Consider the following 12,324-nt stretch of genomic DNA (forward strand, 5'->3'; position numbering starts at 1 on the left):
AAATGGCTGAAAATAAAAAATATGTTGGAGGGAGAGTTCGTACCCTGGTCCAGGCACTTGCACGAAGGATATTCCTATGTCACATCAGGGAAAAAAATTTAGGGGTTTGAAAATATTTTCGGCCAAAGTATATAAACTTCTAACTATGTAAATAAGTGTGTTCCATTTAACAAATGCAGATGACTCAGGCTATGGAGAAACAAAATATTTAAGTTATCATTATAAAGAAATTTTAGTAAACCACGTTTATTCGGAATATTCTGGATAGCGCGGTTTCTTAAAAATCACATCTATTCACTATATTATGTATTACCAAACTAAAACCACTTTTTAATCTCGGCTAGGTTTGATTATAATTAGTTTATTTTTACTGGATTGAGTTCCCCTAAATAATTCACTGACTTTCTCATTGCTTTGAGAAATACAACACTCTCATTCCAAACACAAACATTGAAACATATGATCGGAAAATAAACAATCAACACACTTTTCCGCGCGTAGCGCGGAGAAAGAATCTAGTATATATAATTTATTTGAGAAGTCTGTTTCTAATGTGTTGCATTCATGTTAATTTTTAGAATGATTAGTTACAATTATAACATTAATGAATTCAGTTTATTATTAAAATATCATTACCAATATCTTTTGTTTTACTTTTTCTGTTAATAATTGTTTCTGAATTAACTTACATATATATATATATATATATAATATATATATATATATATCAACTTTATATGTACAACATGCACTTTAACAAAACAAATTTCCTTTTATATAAATTAAAAAGGAACTAATAAAATACAGTATCTCTAATATAGTGTATATATATATATATATATATATATATATATATATATATATATATACATTTATATATTCAAAGCATGTATTTGAACAAAAACGATTTTTATACAAAAATAAAAAGGAAAATAGTATGAAAGATATAGAAAAATATAGAAAAATAAAAAATTATATTTAAAAACCTATAATCTAAGAAAAATAATTATTATATATAAATAAAAAATATAATATAATATCAAAAAGAAAATATTATTAGTGTACAAACACATATATGTTTATGAAAATAAATATCTAATATCTTATTAATAAAGTAAATAAATCAACTTAGTTAGAAATATTATTTTAGGATATTAATTTTCTGTTATTTTAGAAATTTGATAACATTAGTTAAATACATTTTTGTGATACTTTTCTAAAAATTTTATTAATTTTCTGTTATTTTAGAAATTTGATAACATTAGTTAAATACATTTTTGTGATACTTTTCTAAAAATCTTATTTACAAATTTTCATGTTAAAGAATCGTAGTTACTATTTTATATTATTTTTTGCATTTTTAATTTCTAAATAAATGGTTTTTCTTTTAAATAAAAATTCTTAATTTTAATAGTATAGGGATGTCCATATATCTATATAATAAGAAAACTAATTCTTTCAAATATGAACATTCAAAACAAATATTTGAATATCTAAGATTTTACTTTATTCATAAAATCATGTTTTTACTCAGTTAAAAACTACACTCATCATTTTAGTTACATAATTATATTCATCTGATGAAAGATCAGAATGAATATTCATAAAGTGACTATATAATGGAAAAAGATTTCAAAGAAATTATTTGGCTACACATTTTATTGAGGTAGCAGTTATAACATGTAATCGAGTCCAATAAAAGATTTAGTACCTTTAATGTTCGGAGTAGTTACTCCGCCACAAACGCCATAAACATGATTTCAATTTAGAATGAGGTGCATACAACTTCTTCTTAGTGTATATTTCACTAAAATACAATATGTTATTTGTAAGAAACTTTTCTAAAAATATTTAAGTGTTTTTAACTGAATTTATGTTTACATATTTTTTAGAAAAACATTTGAATGTTTTAGATTTATAAATTTGATTAAAATGATAAATTTTCACTTCAAAATGGTAAATTTTTAATTTTTATTTAAAAAATGTAATTTTGCTAGCTTATAAATTTTATAAGTGACTTGTATGTTTTCAAAAATTTACAAACCCTAATAATAATCAAATAATCAAAACATAAAATTATAATTAAAGCGATTACAAAACAATAATAAACTAAGTATACCAGATTAAAGTCAAACTATAATTTATAAAAAGAAAAATAAAAATAAATTTTTGAAAACAATATAATAGAAAATTTTAATATTCTGTAAAATCATTTACGTTAAACATCATAAATCAATAACTCATAAATAAAAGGCTTAACTAAAATATTGAACATAAAACTAAACAAAATAAAAATAAATATTACTAACTATTGCAATTCTTTTTTTTAATATTCATTCCTGCATATAGATGCATGTGAGTAACCTAGTTAATAATAAATGTTATCAAATCATGTAAATAACATACAAAATGAATAACACAAGGAGACTATAAAAATAAGACTTTACTGCAAATTGATTTTCCTATCGGAAAGTGATTCGCGATATCGAGTGATACCAAAACACGGAGAAAAGTCATGTGGTAATTATAAGATCATTAAATAATAATTTCGAGCTTCGAAAAATTAACGACCGACTATCAGATGATATGGAACCCACGGACCGAGAGAGTAGGCGTAGACGATCGGAGCGTTACAGAGCTTTTTTGGAGTTGCCTTGAAGCTTAATGGTAGACTCGTTGTGATAAATGCTCATGTTCAAGATCGACTAGAGCAGAATGATATATAACTTGTATGTTTTGTTCGACTATCTTCGTTTTTTAATTGCCTTAGACTTGTGATCTGATCTCAACTTATAATCAGGACGATGATTGCTATCTCAACTTCTTGATGTTGGAAATCGTAAACACTAACCATGGAGCAAAACCTTTTGGCTCGGTTTGTCTGCTATATATAAATTCTAAATGTTTAGTCAAAAAAGACTCTGTATGCTAATTACTGGCCGCCTAGTCACTGGTATCATATGATTTGAACGAATCTGATACGCCGAAATGCTTTGTATTAGTGATGTTGATGAAATTTTTTAATTATACAAATTTAGACAGCAAACTCCTTTTTAAATTTTATTTCCCTATTACATCTCATAAACTCCCTAATCAATTTTAAAGAGGGTATTATTTTCTCCGATCACTGATAAAAGAACTTTAAAACAGAATTTCACAATTATAAAAAAATACTATTTGAAAGAGGACTTCCCAGAACAAAATGATCCGATCGTCGGACAGTGACACGTGACGCTAATATCAAAAAGTCAAGAAAACTATGGATCCGCATCTATCTCTGTCGAGTTGAAGAGTCAAAGTTCAAACTTAGACAACCGGTGTATACACATATTAATTAATGTATCGCGGACTTTACACTATTTCCAACCCCACTTCATTTTTTTACTTTTTTCTTCATTTTGAAGTGGATTTTTGATATATACTTCAAAATAAAGCCATAAACAGTATTACTTTAAATTTAAAGATCTATTGTGCATATTTTCATTTTTTAAAGATAAACTTTTTAAATTGTAAACTGATCTTTCACTTTTATTTATTCTTATCTTTAACCAAAATAAATTGTATATGTTAATATTATCCAATTAATTTCACAATTTCGACTATTGTTTTTATATAATAAAATTTTATATTGAAAATCATATGAATATTTATTTTAAGAACATTTTTAAAAGAATCAAATATAAATAATCTCATTTCTTATTTTCAAACCCTTTTGTTAATCAATTGTAGAAAAGAATTTTATATATGGTGTTTTTTTACAAATTATGATGTTTTGTGTTTGTTTATTCATGTTATGTAATAAATTTATTATATAACAATTTTTTAATTTATATATAATAATAAATGTGTTGAATTATTGTTAAGATAAAGTAATTAGGTAAAATAAGTAAATAGGAAAAAATATAAAGTTTTTATTAGTAATCAATGATAAAGTGAAGATATAATATATTTGGAAAATGAAACAAACCATTGGAGTGAATGTTGCTTCATTTTTTTTTTCATTTTAAAGAAATGACATATTTGAAAATAAAAATGAAGCCAACCATTGGTGATTCTCTTAAGATGCATACGTACGTTACAATATAGTATATTTTCTTAATAATAATCAGTGTTTGTGAAGAAATATAAACATAGGTACAAAAAAAAAAGATTAGCTTTGTCTGCCATAGCTACGCTACAAGTCTTCATCTTAATGCGATGCGTGCACCAAACCCACAGAAACAAATTAGTGGTAGAATTGGGCATCTACTCGAGTTAAACTTTTGACAAACTAATACACAACTAGCACTATGATCATTAGTAAGTTGGAATGTATTGTTTTCTGGCGAACATTTTTATTAATTAACTAACATCCCAACAATTCGATTACCACTCACAACCTAGGTTTAGCCGAAATTCTTCAATATGGATTATAACTGAAAAGAAACCCAGTAAGGATTTGGTGAGATTAGATTGGCAAAACCGATTTTTGGTGGGTAGTTTAGCAATCCCTTATCATTATCAAAATTATAAATAGAGATCTTTGACTTCACTTTCTGACTTTTCTGATAGCACATTTTTCTTGACGATGAGTGTTGGATGGCCTATAATTAATACCCGCGAATTTTAAAATGTTCGTGTATTTGAATTTAAAGGCTTCTAGATTATTAGCATAATTAGCAATTTAAGCACACTTTACCAGTTTTCTAGAATCGAATATCATATGCGACTAGTTGATGCTTTACGGAGACTCTCTGTTCTTGCCAAATTGAATATATTCGTTTTAGTTTATACCAATATTTTATAGAGTGAAAGTTAAAAAAAAAAAAAATATTTTATAGAGTGAATATTTTGCAAATTCCTACACAGGAGTATTACAGAATAGTCTTACATAAAAAAAAAAAGAATAGTCTTACATAGTTTTTTTTTTAAAAGAAGAATAGTCTTACATAGTTACATATACAAGTATGACAACATTCTTGTTTTTTCCTATACATCCAAAGTTTGCAAAATGTGACAAATCATTATAATTATGAACAATATTCATCAGTCACGGCAATGTTTCTTGAAACTTATCTTTAGATGGATATGTTTAAAACCATACTAAATCAGACGCATACTATTCATTTTGTCGTATATCTGCCTAGTTTAGTATGGTTCCAAAAATATTTACCCAAAGATAAGTTTCGTTAGCTCGTAACCTGAAAATAGGAGAAATATCTATCAGTTGTAAATATTCACAATATTCATCAGAAACAATAAGATTTAATGTATAGGACTTTTAATTTCTACTAGTCTAGAAACAATTCTTTTGATAAGTATTTATAAAAGTCGGTTATTCTTTTTGATAATACAGAGATATACAACGGATCAAAGCCTAAGCGACTAATTGGAAAATCTATTCTGTTAAATAGGATCATGTTCAATTCATAAATATTTGGTTCAATAATGTATTTGATTTATTTAAATGATTATTGTATCAAATAAATTCATGGTATACTTCTGAAGATTAATTCTCAAAAATTTGAATAAACAATAGAAAATTTTAAAAGAAAGTTTTTGTCAATAGAGTATAACTCTTTTTTCAGAACCCCAAGAAGAAAAAAAATTAATATTAAACTTAAATATGATTATTCAAAAAAATATAAAAATAATTCTTTTTAAAAAAACAAATATATAGATATATAGTTGCCTGATCAAAAAAAAATTTCTCATAAACTAGTTGTCTATTAACATTTGACAAATCCGATTATTCGTAATGAAAATTAGATATATACATGTCACCTGATTACAAAAGTGGGTATATATAAAATGGTAAAAACAATTATTTTAACAAAAATCTAGAATTAAAACAAAAATTTGACTAATACTTATCTGTTTATTAAAAAGTATCATTTTGACATTTGCACCATATAAATCAAGAAAACTTATTAAAATTTATTTATACTTGAATAATTACAATTAATAATGGTTATCAAAGATAATTAATGACGACAATCAAAGTTAAAATGAAATTTTTTTGATAAATTGTATTTAATTTTGAGAATGATACTTTTTGTAAAAAGGAAAAATGTTAGTGACAGTTTTTGTGAAAGAGAGGGAGAGATAAGAAATGGAGTATTTTTTGACATCGATAAGAAGTAGAGTTACTTAAACAAAAATGTGTGAAACAAAATTGAAGGATAAAATAATAACTTTTCTACCGATCCATTTCTCTAGATTTTCTGCAAAATAGTTTACACATATTTTCTTCCAAAGTCTGTTCATTTTTCAAAATTTCAAATTATTTGTACATACTTTTTTAACTTAAAAAAAAATAATTTCATCTACTTCTTACTAAATATAAAGATTTTTTTTGAGCAACACTAAATATAAAGATACAATACAAAATTTCACTATTTTTTTCCTCTAAATATATACAACCATACTCAACATTTTTCCAAACAAAAATACCTGTTAACCAAATAAGCTACCAAAAATGAGATACAAACAAAAACAAAATAACACTTTTTTTTTAAACAACATATTCATTTGGTCATACATCTAGATACACAATACATGTTACATGTCTACGTTTACCTATTAAACGATAAAAAAACAAAGAGTAACGTATACCCAAAATCCAAATAACTTTTTTTTGATTAAAACATCCACAGACTTGACCTCACCAAATCACACCATTCACCTTGAAACCACACAATGTTTATAAAAACCTCAGCTTCTTCGAACTTGTGTTCCCATTTAGCAGAGTCAACATTGGCTCCTCGAAACTTCCCGGCAAAAAAAACAAATCAAAATGACCCTTCTACCCTTCCTCCTCTTCTTCCTCACCTCAATCCCCTTAAACGTAATTTCCCAGCTCGACGAACGGTCAACGCTTCTCAACCTGAAACGCCTCCTCGGCCAACCACCGTCTCTCCGCCTATGGAACGCCACATCATCCCCGTGCCAATGGCCGGAAATCACCTGCGTCGCCGGAAACGTCACCGGAATAAACTTCAACAACCAGAACTTCACCGCCGCCGTTCCGACGAGCATCTGCGACTTCCCGAACCTCAATTTTCTCGATCTATCGTACAACTACTTCCCCGGCGAGTTTCCGACGGCTCTCTACAACTGCACGAACCTCCGCCACCTCGATCTCTCCCAGAACAACTTCAACGGCACGCTCCCCGCCGACATCAACCGCCTCTCGCGCCGCCTCGAGTACCTCGACCTCGGAGCCACCGGCTTCTCCGGCGACATCCCGGAGACGATCGGACTCCTCTCGAGCCTCAGGGTGCTGAATCTCTACCAGAGCGAGTACGACGGCGCGATTCCGCCGCGGATCGGAGACTTGACAGAGCTCGAGGAGCTTCGCCTGTCGTACAACGACAAGCTTACGCCGGGGAAGATCCCGGCGGAGTTCGGGAAGCTGAAGAAGCTGAGGTACTTGTGGCTGACGGAGACGAATCTGATCGGGGAAATCTCGGCCGTTGATTTCGGGAGCATGACGGATCTCGAGCACGTGGACTTATCTGTTAACAAACTATCGGGTCGGATCCCGGACGGGTTGTTCGGGTTGAAGAATCTAACCGATCTCTTTCTCTACGCGAATGACTTAACAGGAGAGATCCCGAGATCTATTACCGCGACGGAATTGGTAGCGCTTGATCTCTCCGCTAACAACTTAACCGGTTCGATTCCGGTACAAATCGGTAATCTTAAAAAACTAGAGTATCTAAACCTGTTCAATAACCAGTTAACCGGAGTAATCCCATCGGTTATCGCGAAATTACCGAGATTAAAAGATCTGAAACTCTTCACCAACAAGTTAACCGGAGAAATACCGGCTGACATCGGGTTTAATTCAAAGCTCGCGAGTTTCGAAGTATCAGAGAATCAGTTAACCGGGAAGTTACCGGAGAATCTCTGCAACGGAGGTCGTCTCCTCGGCGTGGTTGCATACTCTAACAAACTCACCGGCGTAGTTCCGGACTCTCTCGGGGACTGTAAGTCACTCCTCACTGTTCAGCTACAGAACAATAACTTCTCCGGCGAGCTTCCTTTCCGGATCTGGAATCTTCCACATATGTACAGTTTACAGATAAGTAACAACTCCTTCACCGGGAAGTTACCGGAGAGAGTCGCTTGGAACCTCTCGAGGATTGAGATAGATAACAACAACTTCTCCGGCGAGATTCCGAGAACGATCGGTACTTGGTCTTCTCTAGCCGAGTTCAAAGCCGGGAACAACGGCTTCTCCGGCGAGATTCCGAAGGAGATTACATCTCTTTCGAATCTCATATCGATATTTCTTGATAAGAACAGTCTCTCCGGTGAGTTACCGGAAGAGATCGTCTCGTGGAAGTCGCTGACGACGATGAATCTGTCGAAGAACAAGCTCTCCGGGAAGATCCCGAGAGGTTTAGGATCGTTGCCGCATTTGCTGAATCTCGATCTGTCGGAGAATGGATTCTCCGGCGTGATTCCGCCGGAGATCGGGAATCTGAAGCTCACGACGCTTAACTTGTCGTCGAACAGGCTCACCGGGGAAGTCCCCGAGCAGCTTGATAATCTCGCTTACGAGAGGAGTTTCTTTAACAACACCAATCTCTGTGCGGACAAACCGGTTCTTAACTTACCGGATTGTCGGAAACTGATCGGGAGATCAAAAGGGTTGCCTGGTAACATCTTCGCGATGATTCTAGTCATCGCGATTCTCCTCCTTGCCATCACTCTGCTCGGGACGTTCTTTGTGGTTCGGGACTACACGAGGAAACGAAGGAGGAGGAGAGGGTTAGAGACGTGGAAGCTAACGTCCTTTCACAGAGTAGATTTTGTAGATTCCGACATCGTGACGAACCTGATGGAACACAACGTGATAGGTAGTGGCGGGTCGGGGAAAATCTACAAGATCTTCATCGAAGGGACGGGAGAGTACGTGGCGGTGAAGAAGATATGGAACAAGAAGAAACTCGACAAGAACCTAGAGAAGGAGTTCTTAGCTGAAGTCGAGATTCTCGGAACGATCAGGCACGCGAATATAGTGAAGCTACTGTGTTGTATATCGAGAGAGGATTCGAAGCTTCTTGTGTATGAGTATCTAGAGAAACGCAGCTTGGATCAGTGGCTACATGGTAAGAAGAAGAGAGGTACTGTAGAGGATAATAGCCTGAGCTGGGCGCAGAGGTTGAATATCGCGGTGGGAGCAGCTCAAGGGCTTTGCTACATGCATCACGATTGTATTCCTGCGATCATACATAGAGATGTCAAGTCGAGCAATATCTTACTTGATTATGTTTTCAACGCCAAGATTGCGGATTTTGGATTGGCTAAATTGTTGGTTAAGCAAAACCAAGAACCTCATACCATGTCAGCTGTTGCTGGATCTTTCGGTTACATTGCTCCAGGTATGGTTTGGTTATATATATATATATATATATATATATATATATGTATATATCTTTAGGATTGTATTTCTAACATATTTAATTTTGCAGAATATGCATATACATCAAAGGTGGATGAGAAGATCGATGTGTACAGCTTCGGGGTAGTTTTGCTAGAGCTGGTGACTGGAAGAGAAGGAAACAACGGAGACGAGCATACAAACTTGGCAGATTGGTCATGGAGACATTACCAATCAGGCAAACCAATCGAAGAGGCTTTTGATGAGGAGATCATGGAAGCTTCCAACGTAGAGGAGATGACAACAGTGTTCAAGCTTGGGCTAATGTGTACTAACACACTCCCTGGTAACAGACCAACCATGAAGGAGATCTTGTACATGCTTCGCCAGCAAGGACATGCGGATACAAAAAAGATTGCAACGGAGGCACATGAGGCGCCTCTACTCGTTAGTTTATCAGGTCGGAGGACGAGTAAAAGGATAGAAGATGAAGAACTAGGTTTTGCGTAATCAATTAATCACAACAACTTTAAGGTTGTTTCCTTTTGGAGATAGAGGCACCACTAGTCGTTGTTTATAGGGTACTGATGTATAACTAGGTTTTGTGTGATCAATAACCACAACTATGAGGTTGCTACTTTTTTTGAGAGAATGTGTACAAATGTAGTTAGGAACCTTTAAGGGTTTTTTTTTTGGTTATCATATGTTGTATAATCCAAAGCAAAGTTTTAGCAATTAAGACTTTATGCTGAGAATAAGTGAATGAAAATGGTTTTTATAAACTTGTTATAAACTCTTATTTTGAATCAAAGCAAAATGCATACATAGACGCAGAAAGAAGTGAATTACATTGAGATACCAAATCATTTAGATTCTTGCTGAGCTTTCTTAAGCTGAGCCTCAGTGTTCCTCCTTGCACCTTGTAGAATAGTTTTATCCGCAGTTATGAAGAAGGCAGCGATGGACGCTGTTCCAAATCATCACCCATTTCAACAAAGATCAAAACTTTCATCGGTCAGGAATCAGAAGAAAACAACTCAATGCTCTCAAGCTTGAATCTTTTTTCTACTTGGAGAGTTGATATAGAGAGAGAGAGAGCTAACCTGAAGATACAATGAGAGCCTGAGCAGTGTAGTTGAGGTTAGCCTTAGCCCATGGGAACACACGAACCGCAGCCAACTGTTAAAACAAAGGCGAAGCCTTTATGTTTTTAATTTCACATATCTTATTATAAAAGAATCTGACTTTATGAATCTAAATCATCAATACATAACATAACATCATCTACATATTATAAAAGAATGTGACTTTATGGATTTACCGTTGGAATCGCACTAGCCACGGCGGCAACGGCGGCTGCTTTAGCTCCGGCGATTGCTCCGGCTACATCATCGTACAAAAAATCAATATTCACTGTGGGCGAAGGAGAGATTTTAATAGGAAAAGGAGAAGAAGGAGACCTTGCTGGGAGGTTTCGGCTCGTTTGATCTTATCGATCTCGTCGGGAGATCCGATGAGGAAGAGGCTCTGCTGACTCCGGTTAACCATTCTCGGACAGGTTTTGTGTTTGGATTCGACTTTTTGGAGGAGAGAATGTGAAAGAGACGGGTCACGATTTGCTTTTTTTATTTTAATTTGTTTCCGTTCGTTTGCCACAAAACTATGTAACGCACATTGTTTTATTATGTGTTATTTACAAAACAAATCTATCTTTCCCAATTGATCATTATTTTGGGCTGATACTTGTTTCATTATCAGAAACTACCACCCTTCCGACTTTTGATTTTATTTAGCTAACTAGTTTAAACTAACTTTAAAAATGATTAGCTCAAATTAAATAAATATATTTTAAATCGATTCAAAATTTCATGATAATGCCTTTTTAAAAAATAAAATTCTAAGATCTATGAATGATTTTGTTGATGTTTAGTATATGGAAGTTAAAAACCAATATGGTATCTATTAGGGGGTGTATTGAATCATTGATTTTAAAAGTTTGAGTGGATTTGAAAAAATATTGGAGTTTAAAGATATTTGGTCTAAATCTCTTTTATATGGGTGGGATTTAGAAAGAGAAAAGAAAATTAGGATGAGAATTTATCTAAAATTTCAGAGTACTTATTAGTAAAAAAAAAATTCGGAGTACTCTAGATCAATTTGATCGTTGAAACAAATAACTTTATCAATTATCAGCTCTCTAGAGTTCAAAAATAACTCGCGTCTCATAGTTACGTGTAAAACCTTAATCCGAAACAAATAACTTGAATGATGTTGTCCAAAAAAGAGTACACAATTATCAGCTCTCTCGTGTTATTGTGCCTGAAAAGAAAAGAACTTCTAAACAAGTTAGGATGACACAGCTCCCACAACTGATTCATCATATACTGAAACTCCTCCCCTAGCTTACATGTGCTAAAGTGCTTCACCGCAAGTGTTGTGCCATCAGGAAGAAGCGACTTATACGTTGTCCCTGTCCTAGTATAATGTTCTCAGAGCTTGCCTCCATTAAGTCCCCAAGTTTAACCTTAACCAAAGGCTTCTAAAACAAAGAAACTTGAGCAAGATTATGGCTACTAAGTCTTTACGCCAAACTACTAACTCAAAGCTTGCATCCATTATGTCTACTTCTCTTCTCTCTGGACACTTCAAATGGCAATACCACCACCAAACCAAAAGCTAACAACATCCATGCAGCGGCACCAATCACGCCAGCTGATAATTACTAGATTATTCTTGCTTAACTCCACAGCTCGAAGATAAAGAACGACCAGAGAGACCTTGATTCTTAGTGAAATCATCAGATGAGTATTAAGGTGAGATAAAGAAAGATGGAATGCGACCTTAGACACAGAGAACGTCGATAATCTACCCAAAGACGACAACTGAACCGGAATTTGGCCAGATAACTGTTTCTCAGCAGAACCAAAGAGTTCACAAACCTACACTCTGCTAAA

General features: G+C 33.3%; 2 protein-coding genes across 2 annotated transcripts; one reads left to right on the forward strand and one right to left on the reverse strand.

Moving 5' to 3' along the window:
- The first annotated feature begins 6,531 nt into the window (after window positions 1-6,531).
- On the forward strand, window positions 6,532-10,105 carry LOC130496499 (receptor-like protein 52). Its single transcript, XM_056988604.1, has 2 exons — window positions 6,532-9,371; window positions 9,462-10,105. Exons 1-2 carry the CDS (start codon window positions 6,776-6,778, stop codon window positions 9,878-9,880), a joined length of 3,015 nt encoding a protein of 1,004 aa, XP_056844584.1. The 5' UTR covers window positions 6,532-6,775; the 3' UTR covers window positions 9,881-10,105.
- Window positions 10,106-10,129: 24 nt separating this feature from the next.
- On the reverse strand, window positions 10,130-10,991 carry LOC130496500 (early nodulin-93-like). Its single transcript, XM_056988605.1, has 4 exons — window positions 10,831-10,991; window positions 10,692-10,753; window positions 10,474-10,549; window positions 10,130-10,337 (listed from the first exon to the last, which is right to left on the reverse strand). Exons 1-4 carry the CDS (start codon window positions 10,916-10,918, stop codon window positions 10,234-10,236), a joined length of 330 nt encoding a protein of 109 aa, XP_056844585.1. The 5' UTR covers window positions 10,919-10,991; the 3' UTR covers window positions 10,130-10,233.
- Between the last annotated feature and the right edge of the window lie 1,333 nt (window positions 10,992-12,324).

This window comes from Raphanus sativus, chromosome 6, assembly GCF_000801105.2.
Source record: "Raphanus sativus cultivar WK10039 chromosome 6, ASM80110v3, whole genome shotgun sequence".
NCBI lineage: Eukaryota > Viridiplantae > Streptophyta > Magnoliopsida > Brassicales > Brassicaceae > Raphanus > Raphanus sativus.

What these genes read in the sequence shown, in the direction of transcription:
- LOC130496499 (XM_056988604.1), top strand. Translation starts at nt 6,776, where the DNA reads ATGACCCTTCTACCCTTCCTCCTCTTCTTCCTCACCTCAATCCCCTTA. An exon ending in TTTCGGTTACATTGCTCCAG is followed by an intron (nt 9,372 to 9,461) that starts GTATGGTTTGGT and finishes TTAATTTTGCAG; the next exon opens with AATATGCATATACATCAAAG.
- LOC130496500 (XM_056988605.1), bottom strand. Translation starts at nt 10,918, where the DNA reads ATGGTTAACCGGAGTCAGCAGAGCCTCTTCCTCATCGGATCTCCCGAC. An exon ending in AGCCGAAACCTCCCAGCAAG is followed by an intron (nt 10,754 to 10,830) that starts GTCTCCTTCTTC and finishes ACGATGATGTAG; the next exon opens with CCGGAGCAATCGCCGGAGCT. An exon ending in GGCTCTCATTGTATCTTCAG is followed by an intron (nt 10,338 to 10,473) that starts GTTAGCTCTCTC and finishes GATTTGGAACAG; the next exon opens with CGTCCATCGCTGCCTTCTTC.